Source organism: Ciconia boyciana, chromosome 11, assembly GCF_034638445.1.
Source record: "Ciconia boyciana chromosome 11, ASM3463844v1, whole genome shotgun sequence".
Taxonomy (NCBI): Eukaryota; Metazoa; Chordata; class Aves; order Ciconiiformes; family Ciconiidae; genus Ciconia; species Ciconia boyciana.
Window position 1 is genome coordinate 4029967 of NC_132944.1, and position 18990 is coordinate 4048956.

The following is an 18990-nucleotide window of genomic DNA, read 5'->3' on the forward strand; positions in this document are numbered from 1 at the left end:
TCTCAGTGATTCTCTAATTGCGTAACTTTCTTTATTCACGAAATAATTTTTTAATGCAAAACATGTTTTGAATGTTGTTTTCTCATGTGTATTATTCAGATGCTGTTTCTTATGAAATAAACCAACAAAATCCTGTTTCCCTCTCATCCCTTCTTATTGAACCACGTTAGTGTGGATCTTGTAAATACAGTAGGGGTTGTTTAAAACCACACATAAAACTAGATATTTTTTTTTTTAACCTGGTTGAACATATTAATACACCAGTATTGAGCTGCATAATGTTCTCTGCAGTTCTTTGAATGTCTCATGTCTAGACTGAATGTCAGATTCTTTTTTTCTTGTAATTGATGTTTATTTATTTTGAATTATTTGTGAATCATGGTTGCTTCTTCGTGTCTCTTTACTGCTATTTGCTTGAAAGGCAGATTATGCTGTGGTGCTAGTAGGAACAGCTGTGCTTCATTTAATCAGGTGGATTGGTCAAAGCTGGCTTCAGTTTCTGTATCTGATTAGGATTGCCTTCTATCTGCAGAACAGCTTGTTGTTCTATTACAGCAAATGTAAAACAGCTGGATATGCTCCTGGATGAAATAATGATTAGTTAAAAAGATTCTTAAAGAAAGCCTTTGACTACATTAGACTCCTGATTTAACTTCTGTATTTAGAGGCTATGCAATGACCTGTGTCTTAAAATTGGTTTAATAATTACATTTGGACTCAATGAATTAAATCTTTGAGGAACTAATGCAACAAAATTACTTTTTTTTTTTCCAAAGTTGTTATCTATTTTGGAGAAAACTTTTTTCTTTTCTTTTTTATGTAAAGTCAGAAACTTGATAGCAGCAAGAATGTGACAGAGAACTAGTAGCTTTGTGTGTTCACTGGAAGTAGAGTCTTTCCCATTCATAATGCTTTTAGCAGAGTGAGGTACCGTGTATTGTAGGAAGCTTTGTTACATTCAGAATTGTGGAAAAAGTGGCTTTTCTGTTCCTGTAATGTCTACTTGCAGACCAGTGTCTTTCTAAGTGGACTTTCTAGGGTTTAAGTAGGAGTTACATTGATGACAGAGTACTGTAGTATTAAGAGTAGAGTTTTACTGCAAGCCTAATTATCTTTTCAAGTTGGTGACAGAATTCCTGTCAAACTTGGTTGCTGAGGATCAAGGTTTATATGTTAGTTTAATCTTCCATAGCAAACAGGAGTGTTTGACACTCTAGAATTCTTTACAGAGGTATAAATTATTATACTTGTCAAAGCTACCTAGGGTATTTAAAAATTGCATACACCAATTCTTCAGTTTCAAAAGTCATAAAATAGAACTGTCTTGTTTTAAGTAGAGAGGTAAGAGAAACAATTGCCTAATGTTATATTTACATTTCTTAAATTAATTCCTTGGTTAAAAATAATTTCTTTGGAAAATGGATTTTTTTTTTTTTTAATTTGGCCTAAGAAATATACTTATTTTGTTTTATCTAGTAACATTGATTCTGAGAAATGGACAACAGCATTTGTCAAGTTTATGAAGACATAATCCAGTCACTGGAAGAAGAAATTAAACTATTGGCTGAGAAGTATGAAGATAGCCAACAAGAATCCACCTTTTTTTCTGATGAGGAGATATTAATGTCGATGTATGCCTTTTTTCACATGTTGGATTAATAGTGTTTCTTTGTTATCCTATTCAGGATAAGCTTTTGTCTCTATGTTAGGACTTTCCTTATGTTATTTTTACAGTGCTGATCTTGTTTAGGACATGGGCTATATATGGTAAAAGATTACAAATAATAAATAGTTGATCTCTTTTTACTTCCTTCTGTTGGTAGTTTGTGGGGTTTTTTAGTGTTTTGTTTGCTTTTTTTTTAAAGGCAGTCATAGTGGTCAGAGCATGATATCAGGTACGTTACTGTGCGGGCCCTGCAAAGTTGTTGACTGCAAAGGCTGCGTTTTCCATTATGCACTGTGAAACAGCTCAGTGCATATTTACTTTAAAAAAAAAAAAAAAAATTGGGGACATGTACAGGTGTCACTAGTTATATGCTAAAGAAATGCCATGTTAGGGCTTTTTATTTCCATTATTTAACTGATATTCTATAGCAAATGTACACTCTGTAGATAAAATAAGTCATTTAGATGAGTAAAGGCATCACAGGCCATTTTTGTTGTACTTTTCTTGAAATGGATGCTTACATCTCAAGTCTTATAATAAAAGCTATGTCTACCTGGCAGTGAACATAAAGTATTTATGTAAGTTAGAGTAGTTTACTGTCCTTAGTAATATGATCCAATTGAAATTTGACTCATTGAAAACTGATCTTGGTCTGAAAATCATCGGATCACATTATGAATGCCTTTTATTTAATGGTATTGCTGTACTGATGTGGCAAAACATGTTCTTATGTCTGAGTCTTTTGCCCTTTTGATTTTATTTTTTTTTCTTTTTCAATTCTAGAAAATCATTCCAAAGAGAATTTCAGGGTGAATCTAAGGGATGTGAATCTCCATCAGATCTGAAAGCTCAACTTGAAAGTCTAGAAACAGATCTCTCATTTTTAATGAAATTTACTGGTATTCATTTCACAAGTCATTCCAAGAAAACAGTGGAAAAAAGTAAGCATTTTTGTGCCCTTTACTGGCGCTATACTGAGCGTACTCTTTCAGTTCATTACATTTGCAAATGCATGTTGTAATTTACTTTCAATGTTAGCAGAAAGACAACTATTTTGGAATACAATAGAATTTTCTTTACTGACAAAATAGTTTCTGAGTAAATATAGTACTTTGCATAGTGGGAAAGTGAAGGATGACTGTGAAGTTGGTTGGTTTGTTTTTTTTTTTAATGTGTTTAACTTCTTTATTTATATGATGGATGGTATCAGTTGGTATTTTAAATATGACTAATGGAAGAAATGCAATAATTGTTGAATAGAATTATAATCAAGTATTTTGTTAACTTTATTTTATAACAGCTAGAAACAGAACAGTGCGGAAGCACAGATTATCAGGGAATTGCCACTCCCTGTCTTTTCAATTGGAATTCCAGCTTCTTGAAATGCAGGTAAGGATTGATATATGTTTAAAAAACAAACAAAAAAACCCCATCAACCAAGCAAACAAGTAAAACTTCAAATGGACAAATGTCAATGCTTCCTTTTCCAGCTGAAACCTTCAACTGGTATTTTGTCATTTTGATTGCCTGAGTCTCCTTAGCCTAAGCCTCAGTGGGTTGTGTTCACTCTACAACAACTAGACCCAACTCTTGAATTCCATGTGCATCCAAACAAAATAGTTCTGAAGGTCAGGTTCAACATTCAGTCATGAAATTCTTATGTTCTCCTGTAGTCAGATATCTTGCTCTGGAGACTGGAAAATTCCAAACCTTACCTCTCTCGAGGAAACTGAGGAGAACCTAAAACACTACAAACTTGAACAATTTTTTTTTTTTTTTTTTTGCTTTGGTTATATTTCTGTTCGCTTGGCTAGTGTGACTAACCGTTACGTCATGGGACTGCACAGAAGTTACACTAATGATTACAGATTTTTTGCAAGGAAGCTCTTTCATAAGAATCTAGTCTTAGCACAGAATTCAAAATGATACGCAGTGGAAAACAACTACTACCCCAATTTGTAATAATGTACCCCAATTTGTAATAATATTTTTGACATCAGGAAATTTTCCTCTCAAGAAAACTTGATTTTTCAGCTCAGCTGTAACAGTATTTTTTAAATTGAATGTGATTGGACCTGATAGTATTAAAAAATGCCTTGCTGTGTAAAGATGTCCTTCCTAATCTTAAGAAAAGCCATATTATGAATTTGGGAAATGAGTATTTAGATAGTCGCATGTGAATTGCATAATTTGAAACTGCAGGAGTTCAGCTGAATGAGATTATTCTGCAACCTCCTAAGTCCATGCATGACTTGAAACTTGTGGTCCTAGTAATACCATTTTACCATTTGCTTGCATAACACTGCATTTAGCTTTGGACATGGAAATAGCCTGCATCAACCATGCGACTTTTATGGATTAATGTTTTTTCTTCTCACCTGTGTGCTCCTGCAGAATGACATCTCTTAGTGTCAATGGAGCTCAGATGAGTAACTGGACGTCAAGTTTATTTATGGCTGTATTAACTAGCTATATTTTTGCATCGCTTAAATGTATTACACCATTAGATGGCAGCACTTGTCTATGTAATGCCTAAAACTTGTACTACATCAGCGCTGATGACATACACTAGAGGAAGTGATATATAGAATACCAAGTGTATATATTTAAAAAAAACCCACTTCAGTTGAAAAAATATAGTTTTGAGTTAATTATTTGCATGAATTAATTTTTTTTTAATAAAAGTACATGGCACCTGTAACTTACAGTTTAATATGCAGTGCAGATGATGTATCAATTTACCTTAAGTTAATAAACTTTGAATTGCCAATATTTTATTCACTTGTATGGTATGGGTTGTGGACATGTTGTGGAAAATGGTAAATTATTTAAGCAGACACCAATGAAGAGTACAGTTTTTAATTGTGCCATAATATACAGGTTTTGTTTTTTTTATTTTTGGTGTTACATACCCAAGTCAAGAAGTACACTTACTGTTTCAAACACAGACTCATTTCTGTTCCTTTACTCAGTTTGTGTGATTGTATATGAACTTGAATGTTATTAAAGGTTTTGCATTTACTTAAATGTTAATGTAAAAAAGCATATCTCGTGGCTAGATTGTTAACAATTCCATTCAGACATTTTGCCTGGTTCTAGCTGGCTGTTTCTGTGGTGTAAAAGTAGTGGCATGTTATCTTGGAATTGCCACAGACTTTGTATACTGTGCAGGTCATCCTGCGGTGAGGTCAGTAGGTCCTCTGTGGATGCAGGATTCTGCCTCCATAGCTCTCAGGAAAGTTGTGACTTCAGGCCAGACTAAGACCTGGAAGCTTAGCTTTAACTTTTTTATGCCTCCAGCTTCTTGCGTATAAAAATGGAGAAGTGTGATTTCTAAGATATGGCATTAATGGTTGTATTCAAAATAACCTGTACTGAGATCAGCATGGGCAAGATAGTGTAAAGTTGCAACTAGTTTCACCCATCTTGAGAAATAAGACAACAGCTGTTTTGGGGAAATGCTTAGTAGGTAACAAATACATTGGTATGCAGCAGAAGATAAAGAATAATTTTGGTCACACTCTTAACTCTAGCTTTTAATTTAGCGGTTAAGTTACAATACAGTTAACTCAGCTCCATAGTACCTTAAATCAAACCTGTTAATACACAGTAACAAATTGTTCTTGTATCTCTAATTTGATCTTAAACAAATTGTTAAATGCCATTCATGTTAAAAGCTGTATTCCAGGATACAGTTGTACAAAGAAGGGTAGGCAGATCTGAGTGCACTCTGACTATGGCTGAGATTATGTCTATATTACTGTAGTATGGGGCACTCACTGCCTGACATATTCTGCATCTTAGCTGGTTCTTTAGTTTTGGCACAGCATCAGACTAGTGTGTAGTGTTTATTCCCGGGCTGACCAGTGTTTTGCCAGCTTTGAGTACAAGCAAAGAAGCTCCCATCTGTTCACCATTGTGCATAGGTGGATGCTTACAAAGGTCAGAATGTGGATGAAGGAAACAGGTTAATGCAAAAGCATTGACTTATTTTTGTCTCTTACTGTCCTTAGGTATTAGGAGAGGACATGTACAATTAGCTTGAAAATCTGCCAAAACAAGTCTAAACCACTTGAGAAAGCAATCATTCAAATAAGAGTTGCTTTCTTCTCAAGAGCTTTCCTTTAAAATCTTTTTATTTGACCCCAAGATGGCATCTTGGCATATGTTAGTAACCCACTTATTGGCAAACAAGTTTCTTTAGAAGGTAGCATGTTAGCTTGCAACTACTAGCAGCTTCTCTACAACTCTGTGCATGTGTTGCACACTTGCTCTAAATTTAAAATTATTTTTCCTGATCATTTTACTGATATTTTACTCAATCCACTAAACTTTGTAGTGTCTTGGTTTGCTTTTTCCATCTTTACCGATGGCAGTGTTAGCAGTACTTCTGTCCAACCAGTACTAGGGATTGCTGTGGTATGTTTGCATTTCACTCCAGCTTGCCTGTTTAGTTTCCTCTGTGTTACCATTCCCATTTGCTTGTAGTGACTGGATATAAGAAAAATTAAGTACTAAGTCTCCAGTATAAAGCGAAGCATTCACTATGGTCTTCAAGCCATGATGTTAAGCTCTTTCATTCACTGTTATCTAACCTAGTACTCTGGTGTGTTCAAGAATGTGTAGAAAAAAGAATTAAATTATTTTGCAGATTCCTTTCTACTATACGAACTTCTTTTCTCTTTTTATAGGTGGTTAGATATTTTAATTTGGAAACATTTTTATTATCATGCACATATCCCTGAGTAACAGTTGTTGTTATAAAAAGGGACAAGAATTTGAGGCAAAATTATAGCCTGTAAAATAAAAAAATAAAAGGAAAACTAACAGGAATTTTTTTTAACTTAAGGTAGTATTATTATGATTTTCAGATGAAACCTTTATATTTGAGTTTTCTGGTATATGTGGCAGCTGGAGGTTGTGTTGGAAAATGAGAATCCTAAAGAAGTGACATGAAAGGAAGTAGATGAACCTCTTATTTATAAGTCTTCCTTTATACATACATATTCTCTATGCTGACTAGTTCATGTATTATTCCAAAAGCCTTGTTGTATGGGTAATACTGATACTGTTGAAATGAAAGAAAATGTCCACACATATAAGCTGTAGTTTTAAAAAATGCGATTTTAAGGATTATAGTACTTAGCAGCATTTGCATATATTTTTGTCTATTTTATATGCAAATAAATACATTTTTTTCTCCTTGCTAGAGAAATTTCTAAAACATTGCATTGTTACTTCTCCAATCTAGAACAAAGAGAGTGTGTCTGCTGTTATTAGTGATCTCAGCATTATAATGGAATCTGGAGAAGACTCAGATGTGAGCAAGTTTGTGTCAAGGTAAGGTGGAGTTTAAGGAAGGTTGTTGTATGGGATATCTGATACTAAATGCAAGACTGAGTTTTCATGTAAATTGCTAGCAGTCAGTTTCTTTCTTTGGTAATGTACTGTTAGCCCAACCTAAATACTTCCCATACCTTGTCTGTGTCCTTCTGGAGAGAAGATGAAACGCATATAATTTTTAAGACCTGAAAGGACCATTGTGAATTCATGTTAAAGGGAAACAGTTTTGCATTATAATGTGTTTTAGCTGTTTGAACTTGTTTGGTTCAGAGAAAGATGTAACAAAGTAATCTCAGCTATTGCATTTTAATTTATGTAATCAACATTTATGTAATCAACAACTGTTACTCAGATGTGTATGTGAGTTGCAGATGTGCAGTGTGGGTGAGTAATGACTAAAGTGTACATCCATAACTCCTCTCCAGGACTTGCCTGTTTCTAATTCTCTGCTAACCATTCTGTTTCTCTTCTTTGCATCCGGATTTCTTTCACTGATATTTTAAAAACAACAGAACATAGTTTAAAAACCTGGAATAGTGTATTTGTGCAATGGCTGAAGAAAATGTACATACTAAAACTTAAGCATATGGCTGAATGCTACTTTTTGATTATTTTCTGGAGGATGTCAACTTCTTGTGGTACACAGGATGAATAATGATCAAATTATTTGTCTGTGGTATTCCAGTGTGAAATCTGCAAGCAAACTATTATGAGAACAAATCTATTATTTATTAGTTATTATGGGGTAGTTGACTTAATCTTAATCCTGTTCTTCAAGTGATTTCTTTTGTTTTATATTATTTTTTAGTCTTGGAGAGGGAAGGCAAATGGATGGGTGAAAAGAAAGGTCTATTGAGTTACCTCAGGCTTCATTAGTCTGTACCAAGAGCTGAATTTTTCGTGTAGAGGCTTTGGAATTTCCATACAAATCTACTGAAGTTAGTGGTATAACTGAGAACAGTAGTTGACTGCTCTCAAGAAGCAGGATTTAGAAGAGCAAATCTACCCCTGTTTTTTTAATGAGTATTTTCTGACAGCAGAAGTGTCTTGGAACTTAATAGTCATACTGGAAAGGAATGCGTTGAAGTAGTGGCAGACTTTATTTCATCCTGGCTTGAGCACTGCTGTCTTGTCCCTGTCTCTTCACCACCCTGGTCCTTTTCCACATTACGCCAGTATTCATAAGTAAACAAAAGTTTTCATGAATGATATAAGATGAATTAAGACTTTGCTGTCAATAAAGCAAGCAGCTCTTTCTCCTTAGCCTCTATTTGCATGTACTATGTGTTGTCCTTGTGTCAGTGTATATACTCTTGAAGCCACATGGCAAATAGGTTCAACATAGTCATTTCATTGAAAAAGTAATTTGTGGTGGGTAGAGGGGGACCCAACCTTGCCCCCCCCAACCCCTTCAAATTTCATTTTTTCTATTGGACTTGTCCTGCAATGTCACAGTGTTTGTTGCTGATCTAAGGCAGTAAATATGCAGCCAGACTGGCGCTGATGTTGACAATGTCTGTTTTGACAGCAACCCACTGTTAGATTGATTTAATCTGATTATGTGATCTCCCCTTATGGCTTGTTTTCTCAATCCCCTTGTTAAGCTAGTTCTCCTTTCTTACTCTAAGTCCTAATCCCCTCTCTTCATGTCCAGTTTCAGGCTTTTCCCAACTAGCCCTTTATTCATCAGTCCACTAGCTGCTCTTAGAATCTTGATTCCTACCTTTTCCCTCCCTTTCTCTCTTCTTGACCAGCTAAATCTGATCTCCCTCTGTATTGTTTGTTCTTTTCAGCCTCCCTACCAGTTTCTGTTTCCTTCTTTTGCCTCCTTGGCCCAGTCTTGCCAAATCCATTGTCTAGCTCTCTTCTGTTTTCTCTGCTGGCCTGGATTTTTTTCCTCCTCAGCCTTCTGATTTTTTTTGGCTTCATTTTTCATAATGCATGACAGAAAAGGGACTTTAATAGCACCAGAGTTAAAACTTGGCATTCAGTTGTAATTCCCAAGCCATCCTGCTTTGGAAGAAAACAGAGGAATGCTAGAACACTTGAGCAACATCTTTTTAAAAGAAGCAAAATTCAGCAGTTTATTTTCAACCAGGTACTGCTGCAATATATAATAACTATTTTTAAAAGATGTGTACCATTCCTTAAACACGTTGTGACAATAAAATATGTATGCAAATGGAATCACAATATTTAGTCTTCTATTTTTGGATTTTACTTGAGTGCCCTTTGCACCAGTTATCGCTTATGTTATACTTCATTAGTGTTGAGGACCAGAATATCTATGAAAAATCTTGTTGCCAGTCTTTTTTTTTCCTGTTTTTTTTCTTGATATCCCATTAATTGTTGGGTTAGTTAACTATTGCATAGATTACTTAATCAAATAGGAGGAGTTTTTAGACAGTTTGAAAACTGCTGCTACTTTTTACTAGCTAGTTAGAATTTATAAGTCAGAGTGAAGGATTTATGAAGCATCTGCATTATATTAAACACTGCACGGGCTAGGTATTTTGGAAGTGAGGGGAAGTATGAATTCTTCCCACAGCTGTAAGTGTCATTCTTTGGTTTTATATGCTAATGCAAGAAGTTTTGCATACTGCAGTGAGTTAAAATAGATTTCCTCTCTTAAAATAACTAAAGGAGTGTATTAAAGGAGCCTTAAATACTTTTACAATAGTTAAGTGTCTTATATACTTTTGTGTTTTGTTGATGTTATTTTGTAAAAGTGAAATGGTGTTTGGATGAAGGGCATGTGATTTTAACCTGATACATAGTTACTCTCTGCCTGAATATGCTTTTTGCTGGTTTTGGATGACTTCTCTGTTACACGGATGTTGGCTTTGGAGATGGGTATTTTCTGCTCCTAGTGTTGGTTTTTTTTGTGTGTTTTTTTTTTTTAATCTGGTGACATTTTGTAATGCTAAATTCTTTCCCCAAAAAAGGGGCTTAAATTTTAACATGCACTCTCTTAGTACCTTGTTATTTTATACCAAGCTTTCTTGGTATTTTAGTGTTTGTTGTAGTTGGCTTCAGCATTAGGAATTAGGCTAACTTAGGCTAATTAGGAATTATTGTTTATGGGTAGTTTAAGTGCTATGAGACAGTTAACTGAAATGGTGCTCTTGCGCAGTCTCTTTCTCCCTTGCCAATACAAAAAAGCATGTATGTTACATATGTCTGTTCTTGCCAACACCGATTTTCCCTCTTTCTAAACACTAAATCTAGTTTTCAATCTTAGATTTAGCCAGCACTAGATCTCTACATGAGAGAAGTATACACTTGGGTATAATTTGTCAACTAACTTTTACATTTGAAACTGGTTCTTTGAACTTGTTAGCCAAAACTCTCTCTCTCTCTGCTTGGTGATCTAGCCTTGAAAATTTTCATCTGCTTTATTGCCTAAAGGTGAATCTGAGAGGAAAAAAGAAATATAAACAAACTAAAGACATAATGCTAAAAGAATGTCACAAGGTTTGTGATAGTCTTTTAAATTGCATAAAAGTGGATACTCTTCAAAATTGCCAAGTTTTTAAAAAAGAATTTTAAGTATGTAGTTTTGTAACAAAATTTTGTGTTGCTCTCTTCCATGTATGTAGATTTACAAAGCATACTGTAGTATGTGTAGAATCATGTTCACTAGACAGTGAGATGTGGGCAGTCATTACTAAGTCTCAATTTTTACTATAGTATGTTGTCCTGGTTTCAGCAGTAGGTTTTTATATGTACAATTACGAGTTGTGGTTAAAAAAAAAAAAAAGCTGTCCAGAACACAGAGCTAGTCAGCTATTGTAAATCAGTATATGCGTACGTCCTTCCAGGGACTCAATTTTGCGTGTGCTGCCAGCATTTTTTTCATCTTGGCCTGATTCTGTTGGCAGCTGTGACTACTGTGGTAACTTCCTTTAATGATGCTGTTCTTTCCAGGCTAGGATAAAACTTGTTCGGCTTTTCTTTTACATTTTCAATATCTGAATGAACTATGTATTTTTTTTCCCAGTTTATGTTTGTGTAACATGTTAAGGGCTGCTGTTCTTAAATAGAGCTGGATTTGAGGCACAGTTCTCCCTTGAATGGCTGAAGTGACTTGCTAATACACTGTTGCAACCGTTCTGTTAATGGCCTCAAGTTTCTGCTCTCAGCTGTTCTGAAAATCCAAAAAGAAGAGCTAATATCAAACAGAAAGGATGTTTAAAGTAAAATTTACATGTAGAATTTAGATCCTCTGTAACTTTCTGAAATATTCCCAAGTGTAAGTGAGGTATATTCCTCAGTCAGGTTTTGTAAACTTGTAAAATCCTGTATTAGTAATTGAAATAAATCTTTGTCTTTTCAAAGCAGTGCTTGCCAGGTATGTTTTGACAATGGCTAATAGTCTGTTTCATTTGACTGTGGCTTCATATCAACAATGACGTGAAGCTGTTCACCCTTATGATTAAAGAATCATGTTGCTTCAGGTATTCTGACACTTAGTTTTTGTGGAATTTTGCATTCTTTGCATTCTCTCCACATCTCTTTAGTAAAAACTGCACACTCTTTATGAGTGGTTTTCCTCCCTCCCCCTGACAACACTGGGTGGATGGTTGGCTATTTGGCAGTTTCTGTCATCTTATATTGTCTCCTTTCCTTTCTCTAGCCTGATCCTTACATTACTAGAAATTTGAAGGATAAATTTTTTTTTTGGTTGTGTTTTTCTTAAAAAGAAACCCCTCCAAGACAAGCTCTTCTCCCCTCAACCCAGCTTCCCACCTATTTTCTCTAATCTGTCTTCAATACAATTATCCCTCATAACAGTGGATGGACTGTCTGTTTCCTCTTTTGATTAGAGCTGAGAAGCTGTATATATGCTTTAATGGTTGCCATCACTGCATTGTTAACAATAAAGAGGGTAATGTCTGTTCAGTTCCTGATTTCTACAAACCCTCTACTGTAATGGCACATATCTTAAGTGAATAGATCTCTTCATTCAAATGGTTCTAATCCTAATTGTTCTAAGGCAGATTTTTGCACATTACTGATTTCTAGTACCTTGGTTTCCTTTCTTCCATTGTTGTCTGCCTTCTTGGGCTGTCTCAGAGTGAATGTAATGATGTACTTCTACTAAAAATGTTTCACTTGTATGCATCATAGTTGACATACAAAATAACACAGTTTTGCTAGGACAAAATGGTAAATGTATAATGAAAGAAAGTAACTTTAGTGCCAGTTACTGAAGTAGAAAAGCATATCACTTCTTTTTGCTAGCAAATTTCTTTTGTAAATCAAATTTTGTGACATAAGGGAACGTACCAGCCCCAGTGTTTGATGCATTGCAACTTCTCTTACATGCAAAATCATTACTACCTTGTAGACTGACTAAAAATAACAGTGATATCTCTCAGTCCAAGCTAGTGTGGTGTGTTCTTTATCAGTGTCAGTTTGATGTTTTTGCTATCCTATTCAATAGGAGTAATCATCTCTGCATATGAAGAGCAGCTTTTATCTTCAAAACTGTGTGTATTTTTCCCCATCTGCAAGAATGGATAATTAGTCAGCCATGTAGCTTTCCTTGATTCTGTGCTTTATGCAGTGTTTGGAGCTCCTTTGGAAATTGCTTCAGCAGTAATTTCATATCTATTTTTCAAAATGTTTGTTGTTTCTTTGGGAGTGGAAGCTTCTGTTGATTTTTTAGATGCTGTGAATTGTTAATTTTGAAACTATATTGAAGCTTATGATTTAACTTTCACGTGTGTGAAACAAGTACATGTAGGAAATAAATTTCCTTATGTTCGAAGTGCAAAATCTGTTTCTATTTCTTCTATGTGTTGCTTGCCTTTTTAACTTGACTTTAGCACCAAAGTCCTGTAATTGTAATCTCTTGGGTTTAGCTGGCACTGTGTATTGCTGCCTCTGTTAACTATTGTCAGTGGAAATGGAAAAATCTTATTATACTAAGCATGGAATCATTGTACGTAAACATTTTCACTTGATGCTATTCAATTACTCTGAAACTGGCAAAGCCAAAAACTATAGGAGCTTTTCTTTATTTCTCTTATACTTTGTCTCTTGTATTGAAAATTCCTCAGAAATGCCAGAAAGTAAAATGACTACTGCTGACCTTTCTGTTTTCAGAGGCACTATGGATGAAAAACTAGTATTTGCAATAACATTACAAGTGAATGATTTCCTTGCCACAATAGCACCGCTGTGTTAGTCTCGTGATATAGGCTGTAAGCTCTACCAAATCTGTACTGTCTAAGTGCAAGTCCAGCAAAGGTGTCTCTGCACTGCTCTTTGCAGGACATCAGGTTCCAAGACAATTTATTAGTGCAAGTGTAGGATCACTTGTATGAATGAAGCCATAATGTATCCATGTGTAGCTGAACTGCTAAATCACGAGGGAGCCCAGAACTGCAGAAATACTGAGGGGTGTTCTGCAAGAATCGGCTCGGCTCCATCCAGGCTTATTAATTTCTGTTTACGATGGGCTTGGCACTAAGATCTCTGTACTCCACTTCTCAGTTACAGATTTATCGGCATCTCTCTCCACCATCCTGTCCTACTCCCTAATTCTTGAGAATATCACCATCTTCCATAATAGCAGATAAATCAAGATTTACCTGTATATCAAAAGTTTTGTTTTAGATGCCACATATGATCTAATGAACAGGCCTTCGTGCTTACTGAGGTTTCAAGGTTAATCTTGAAAAGCTGGATGTCATGTGGGCAGAGGCAGATAACATGGCATGCAAAGATATAGTGGAATAAGACAAAGATCTCGGGAATATTCAAAGCTTAGTGATGCAACTTGGTAAATCTTACCGGTTTTGTAGGTTAAAGTTTTACTATGCAACATCTTGAAATTTATTTAGAAAACAAGAGTATTAAATGAACCAGCATAAAGTCAAACTAAGATTTTACAGGCAACTACTTTGTCAAGTTACCACAGTTTACATGTAAGACTAACTTTATTGCTGCTTACCTTCCTGAGGAGTTGAAAACACTAGTTTATAAATGAATTCTTCAATATTTTTTTGTTCCAATATCTACACTACAGCTTTTTTTTCCTGTCATGATAATTTTTTTTTGTGATTTCTGGCTTCACATTTGAACAATACTAATGACAAATTCTTTAAGGAGAAAGTGAAAATTGTAGGCTATGGAATTGGTACATCTGACTAGTGCTGTTTAGGGTAAACAATATATTTTTCTTTTGTAGCACTGAAGAACACGGAAATCTTTTAACATTTTTCAGAACCCTTTCATCTTATGCTGAGTGGTATGAACATCGTAGATGCACCTTTCTACATTTCAAGGTAATGTCTATCAAGCTTTTATATATCAGTACTATATTTAGTTCTTTAAGTACTTCATTAAGACAGAGCCATGGAGGTGAAATTAGCACTCTTTAGTGGAGTATGGGAATCTTAATTTTGGATGTTGTGGAGAAGAGAATATTAGCTAAAGGTTTTGTGTTCAAGGGCCAATGCCCTTGCTTGGTATTTGTCTTGATTTTTACCATGCTATTGCTGTGTTCCTCATATGTGGGGGAAAAATAAGAATATCTGTGCCGTTCTGTGGGGCAGTAAGACACTTTTTCATTGGTATTACATTTCTTTTTGAACAGAAAAAAAGGCAAAAGAAGACATTAAAAGAAAATAACATTTGTAGTCTTTGGCATTTAAATGTTAGTTCTGAAGGACTGGATCTGTCTCTCTTGAAAATGTGGTAGTGTGCGTTTGGGCGACTGCATTTCCAGTTCTGAAATGTTTTACTTGAATGGGAAATAAACTGTTCCTCGCTCTTAACTGGAACATAGTATTTGAACTTAGTTTTAAATTATCATTATTTGGCTTGTTTGCTTTGTCTTTGTACTGGTTTTAAGATAAACAACTATTGCTTGGAGTGAAAATATTGCAGTCTTGCAGACACAGAATATCTTATATGATGGTTGATGTTAGAGGAGGCTGTTTAGCTGCTTAATTGTGTGTGGTTTTTTAGTTCAGTTTTATTTAGCTCAAGCTTTTAGTGTCATTAAACTCAGCACCATCTTTGCTTTTCAGCTGCAATATGAAGTGGGAACTGCTTTGTTTCCTATTTTTTGAATATTTTAGGCCTTTCTGAGTTCTATGCTAGATTAATCAATTTCTATTATCAATTAATCAACCAGATTAAAGAAAAAAAGTACTAATTTCTGATAATGTTAAAAAAAAAAAAATCCTGTCCTCAGCTGAGTAATAAACTGATGTTGTCTAATCCTGCTTGTTGTTGTATAAGGACTTTAATCCCTCTGTAGAGAAGGTAGAGCATGAAGGGCTTTATGGCTTTGTGGCATGGGTTTTTTGGATTGTTTTTTCCAACTTCACTTGATGCTTTCTGATCCTTATAACAGCCTCATGACAGCAGTCGCTGTGGTTTCTGGGACAGTGATTCAGTAACTGTTGTAAATATTTCCCATTTTAAAATTCAGTACAAAAATGAAAAAATAGAAAGGAGATAGCTCTGGAGATGATTTTTAAATTGTTGTGTGTATCTAAAGCAGTTTTAAAAAGTATTTGTTCAGGTTTTGAGTGTAAACAATCAAGGGATATATTCATTGCTAAAGATATGTGAAGATAAATTCACTGAAGACATATATTACAAGTCTGTCAAAGTTACAAATATTCTTTCTAAACTTTTTTTCTTTCTACGACAAAGATGCTGTTGAGAAACGCAAACCAATGTCGGAGAATATTTATCAAATATGATTGACTATGGACTTAGGAAGAGTTTTTTAGGCCTTATTTCTGCTAGCATTAGTAATGATTTCATCTAGAAATAGACAACTTTCTGAGGTGAGAGAATTAATAAAGGGTTCAAAGATCAAATCTGATAATTCACATACACATTCTCCTTAGCAATCTGGTTATTTGTAACTTAATATTCTGTAGTAATTTGTGTGAAAGCAACTAGAAGTATGCTTTTAACATTTGCATAAAAACAAGTGAAGAGTCTTATCCTGTTAATATTCACGCTTGGACAACATTAAAAAATGAGTTTGTAATCTTTGTTGTATTTTTTTTTTCCTACCTGCTTGCTAGGCTTCAAGTACATAGGCAGGTAACTGTGCACAGTATTGGAGATAAGACTATTTGGGGTGGGGTTCTGGGTTTATAGCTTTTCTATTTTGTTGTTTAGAAGAAAATTACCCAGGCTGTTAAGTAGCAATAGGCAGTGCTTCTAATAGTTCTCTCAGGGTAGTGTAAAAACAGGAAAGGTAGATTATTTTTTCTTTTCTGTTAGTTTTGGAACTTGAGAAGAAAGGAATAATGTAGAAGTGATTGAAGACTTCAAATAATAATGAATATTTGAGATGAATGACAATTGCAAGTTTCAAGCAAAGTTGGACAGCACTGTACTTCTAAAAAGTTGACCGTCAAAAATGGCAGTTTTGTAGTGAGAGTTTTCCCAGTTAACTAGTAATGGTGGGTAACTCAGATTAAGCAAAAAAGCAATTTAAAATATACATTGATTTGACTGTAAGCCGGCCTTCCTAGAAAGGGTTTAGGTCGGTGTCAGTAGAGCGATGTTCAGTTGTAAGCATTTTGTGCTCTGCATTATATACTCCCTGACATTGTGCTTTAGCAGTTATGTTTTTTTACTGAAACAGGTTAGTCTACAACTTGCATGCTTCACACACACACACACACAATCGAGAGCTGAGCATACTGTTACTACCTGCTGCTGCTGCTCCTCTATTCTACTGAAAAAAATCTACAAGGTAGTGCTTTAAATAGATTTTTGAAGGGGCGGGTGAAGTGTCACACAAGTCTTTTGTATGGCATTACTTGTATGGAAGGTCTTACTGTATTGCCACAATAAATATTATGTCTGCAAAAAGGATTTACATCTGTAAATAATTTTCTGATCTGGATGCACCCTTAGTCTGCTATGAGGCTGAACAACTGAAGCATGTTGGCATTGCTGGAAGAGCAGATTGTTGAAGCTGATATTGATAAACAAGAAAAAAAATTCAAGTTTTATTGGAAATACAGAACAGAAATGAGTGATAGGAAAAAAATAGAATGGTGTACATTCAGCTTGATATTAGTACTGGTCACACAAATAGAAGGCAAAAAATCCTGCATACTGAAGCCCTTCTCACTTAATGTTTTGATGAGTTAACTTGCCATGAATGGGGAAAGTAAATTAAAACATATCAGATAATTTATTGCCTGCATGAGGCATTCAGAAGGTACCAGTTGTCTACTTCGGTTTGCTCACAAAATATTAAGAGCGTTAATTAGTGTTACTGTTGATATTTAGTACTTTTTTGAAAATATATACAACATTTTAATGTAAAACTAATAATGTGGTAGTAGTTAGGTCTTAGAATGTTTACATGTGTGTATATATTACATAAATGTGCATATATTTGTGTATCCACATATAATTGTTTCCACAGGAAGAGTTTTGGTGATATTTACTGATCCTATTAATACTGGAAAGAGCTTTATTTAGTAATAATGATTTGTGATGAGAATAAGATCAGAGGCCGCTGCTTATGTAATGTTATTACACCTACACTTCTAGCTGTGTTTGCTCCATCTTAGGCATTTATCAAAAGAGGGATGAGAGAATTGGTGGCTTTTATTTTTTCCTAGTACAAATTTGGCTTGAAGTTGGAATGTATTTTTACATACTTTGGGGTTATTTTTTTACCTTTTGCTAAAAACCTGGAAACATCAAAGTTTTATGACTTACAAGTATTATTCTCAAGTATTAAAACCAAGTATTATTCTCACTGTCAGACTTGGTTTTGTTCTCAGTTGTATTAAGACAATGGAATTTATTTCTTGTTATACCAAATAACTTAAAATGCAAAATATTGGGGATTGCTATGTCTTTCTTGGGTAATGGGCAAAAATATTTTTGTCCTGCATTTCCTACTTGCATCCTCTTTTCAGAAAGATGAGTCCACAAGTTGATGCTTGACATAGTCACTTAAAAAGTGACTGAAAGTCACTTAGGTCTCAACACTCTTAGTGGCAGAGCATCAGTATGTTCAGAATTAAGTGTGTACTTAATTCCCCGTAGCACAAGCACTAACAAATCAAGGCTTAGCTAAATAAGATAAACAAAACTAATACAAAATATCTTGTAAAATCAGTATTCTAGATGTAGTGATACATCATCATGCATTTGATGCTTAACTATTTCTACAAATTAGGAATCTATACTAACTTCAAAATTAGTACAAAGTTGATCTGGTAATAGTAACTAGCACGCTTTTGGCATTCATTTATCTGAAGAGTTTACGTCTGCTGTAGGTATTTGAGGGGAGAAACTGAAAATGAAATGTCAGAAATGTAGTTGTGTGCCTAAAAACATTGCGTCCTGTATCAACTATGTCTAGTTTTAGGTGAACTGACTGTTGAGGCCTGCACACATCAATTTGTGTTTTTAATACGCTGCATGGTTTGGAGTAGTTGAGTGAAATGATGCTAGTTTAATTTGCTTGAAGTTAATACTATTTTTAGATTAATGATAGAATCAACTTTTCTTTTTAATTTAAAGATCTGATTTGATTTTTCCCTAATAAGCGGAAGTATTGTTGTACAAGGGTACTTCTGTTTCTTTGCACTGACATCTAGCTGAAATCTTGCTTATTTACAGGTAAACATTAATTCAGCTTTGCTGTTAATTATATTGTCACATTTCCTTGCCAAGAAAAAGCAGTGGAACAAGGCTTGGTCTGTATCATCTGTTAATAACAAAGATACTTGGAGTCATACTGTGCTGTACTTTGACCATTGTATTAAAATGGGAAGCTGGTGTTGCAAATATGACTTTTGTGAGTACAGCTGAGCAAAATTTATATATTTCAATTAAAAATACTTTGTGTAAAAATAAAATACATATATATACACACACACTCTTAGATTATTTTGAAAGCAAGATAGTAGAAGGAGATTTAACACATCTTTGAAAAGTGCCACTTGCTATGTTGCTTGATACACTAA

At 34.6% G+C, this 18990-nt stretch overlaps 1 protein-coding gene across 1 annotated transcript in view; it reads left to right on the top strand.

The window, feature by feature from the left end:
* The window catches only part of CENPP (centromere protein P), a 153260-nt gene that overhangs the window by 885 nt on the left and 133385 nt on the right, over positions 1–18990 (top strand). Inside the window, exons 2-6 of the mRNA XM_072875995.1 lie at positions 1477–1631; positions 2450–2607; positions 2967–3055; positions 6918–7006; positions 14208–14304. Of these exons, the coding sequence (XP_072732096.1) occupies positions 1495–1631; positions 2450–2607; positions 2967–3055; positions 6918–7006; positions 14208–14304 (570 nt within the window). The 5' untranslated portion in view covers positions 1477–1494. The remainder of the gene's footprint in view (positions 1–1476; positions 1632–2449; positions 2608–2966; positions 3056–6917; positions 7007–14207; positions 14305–18990) is intronic.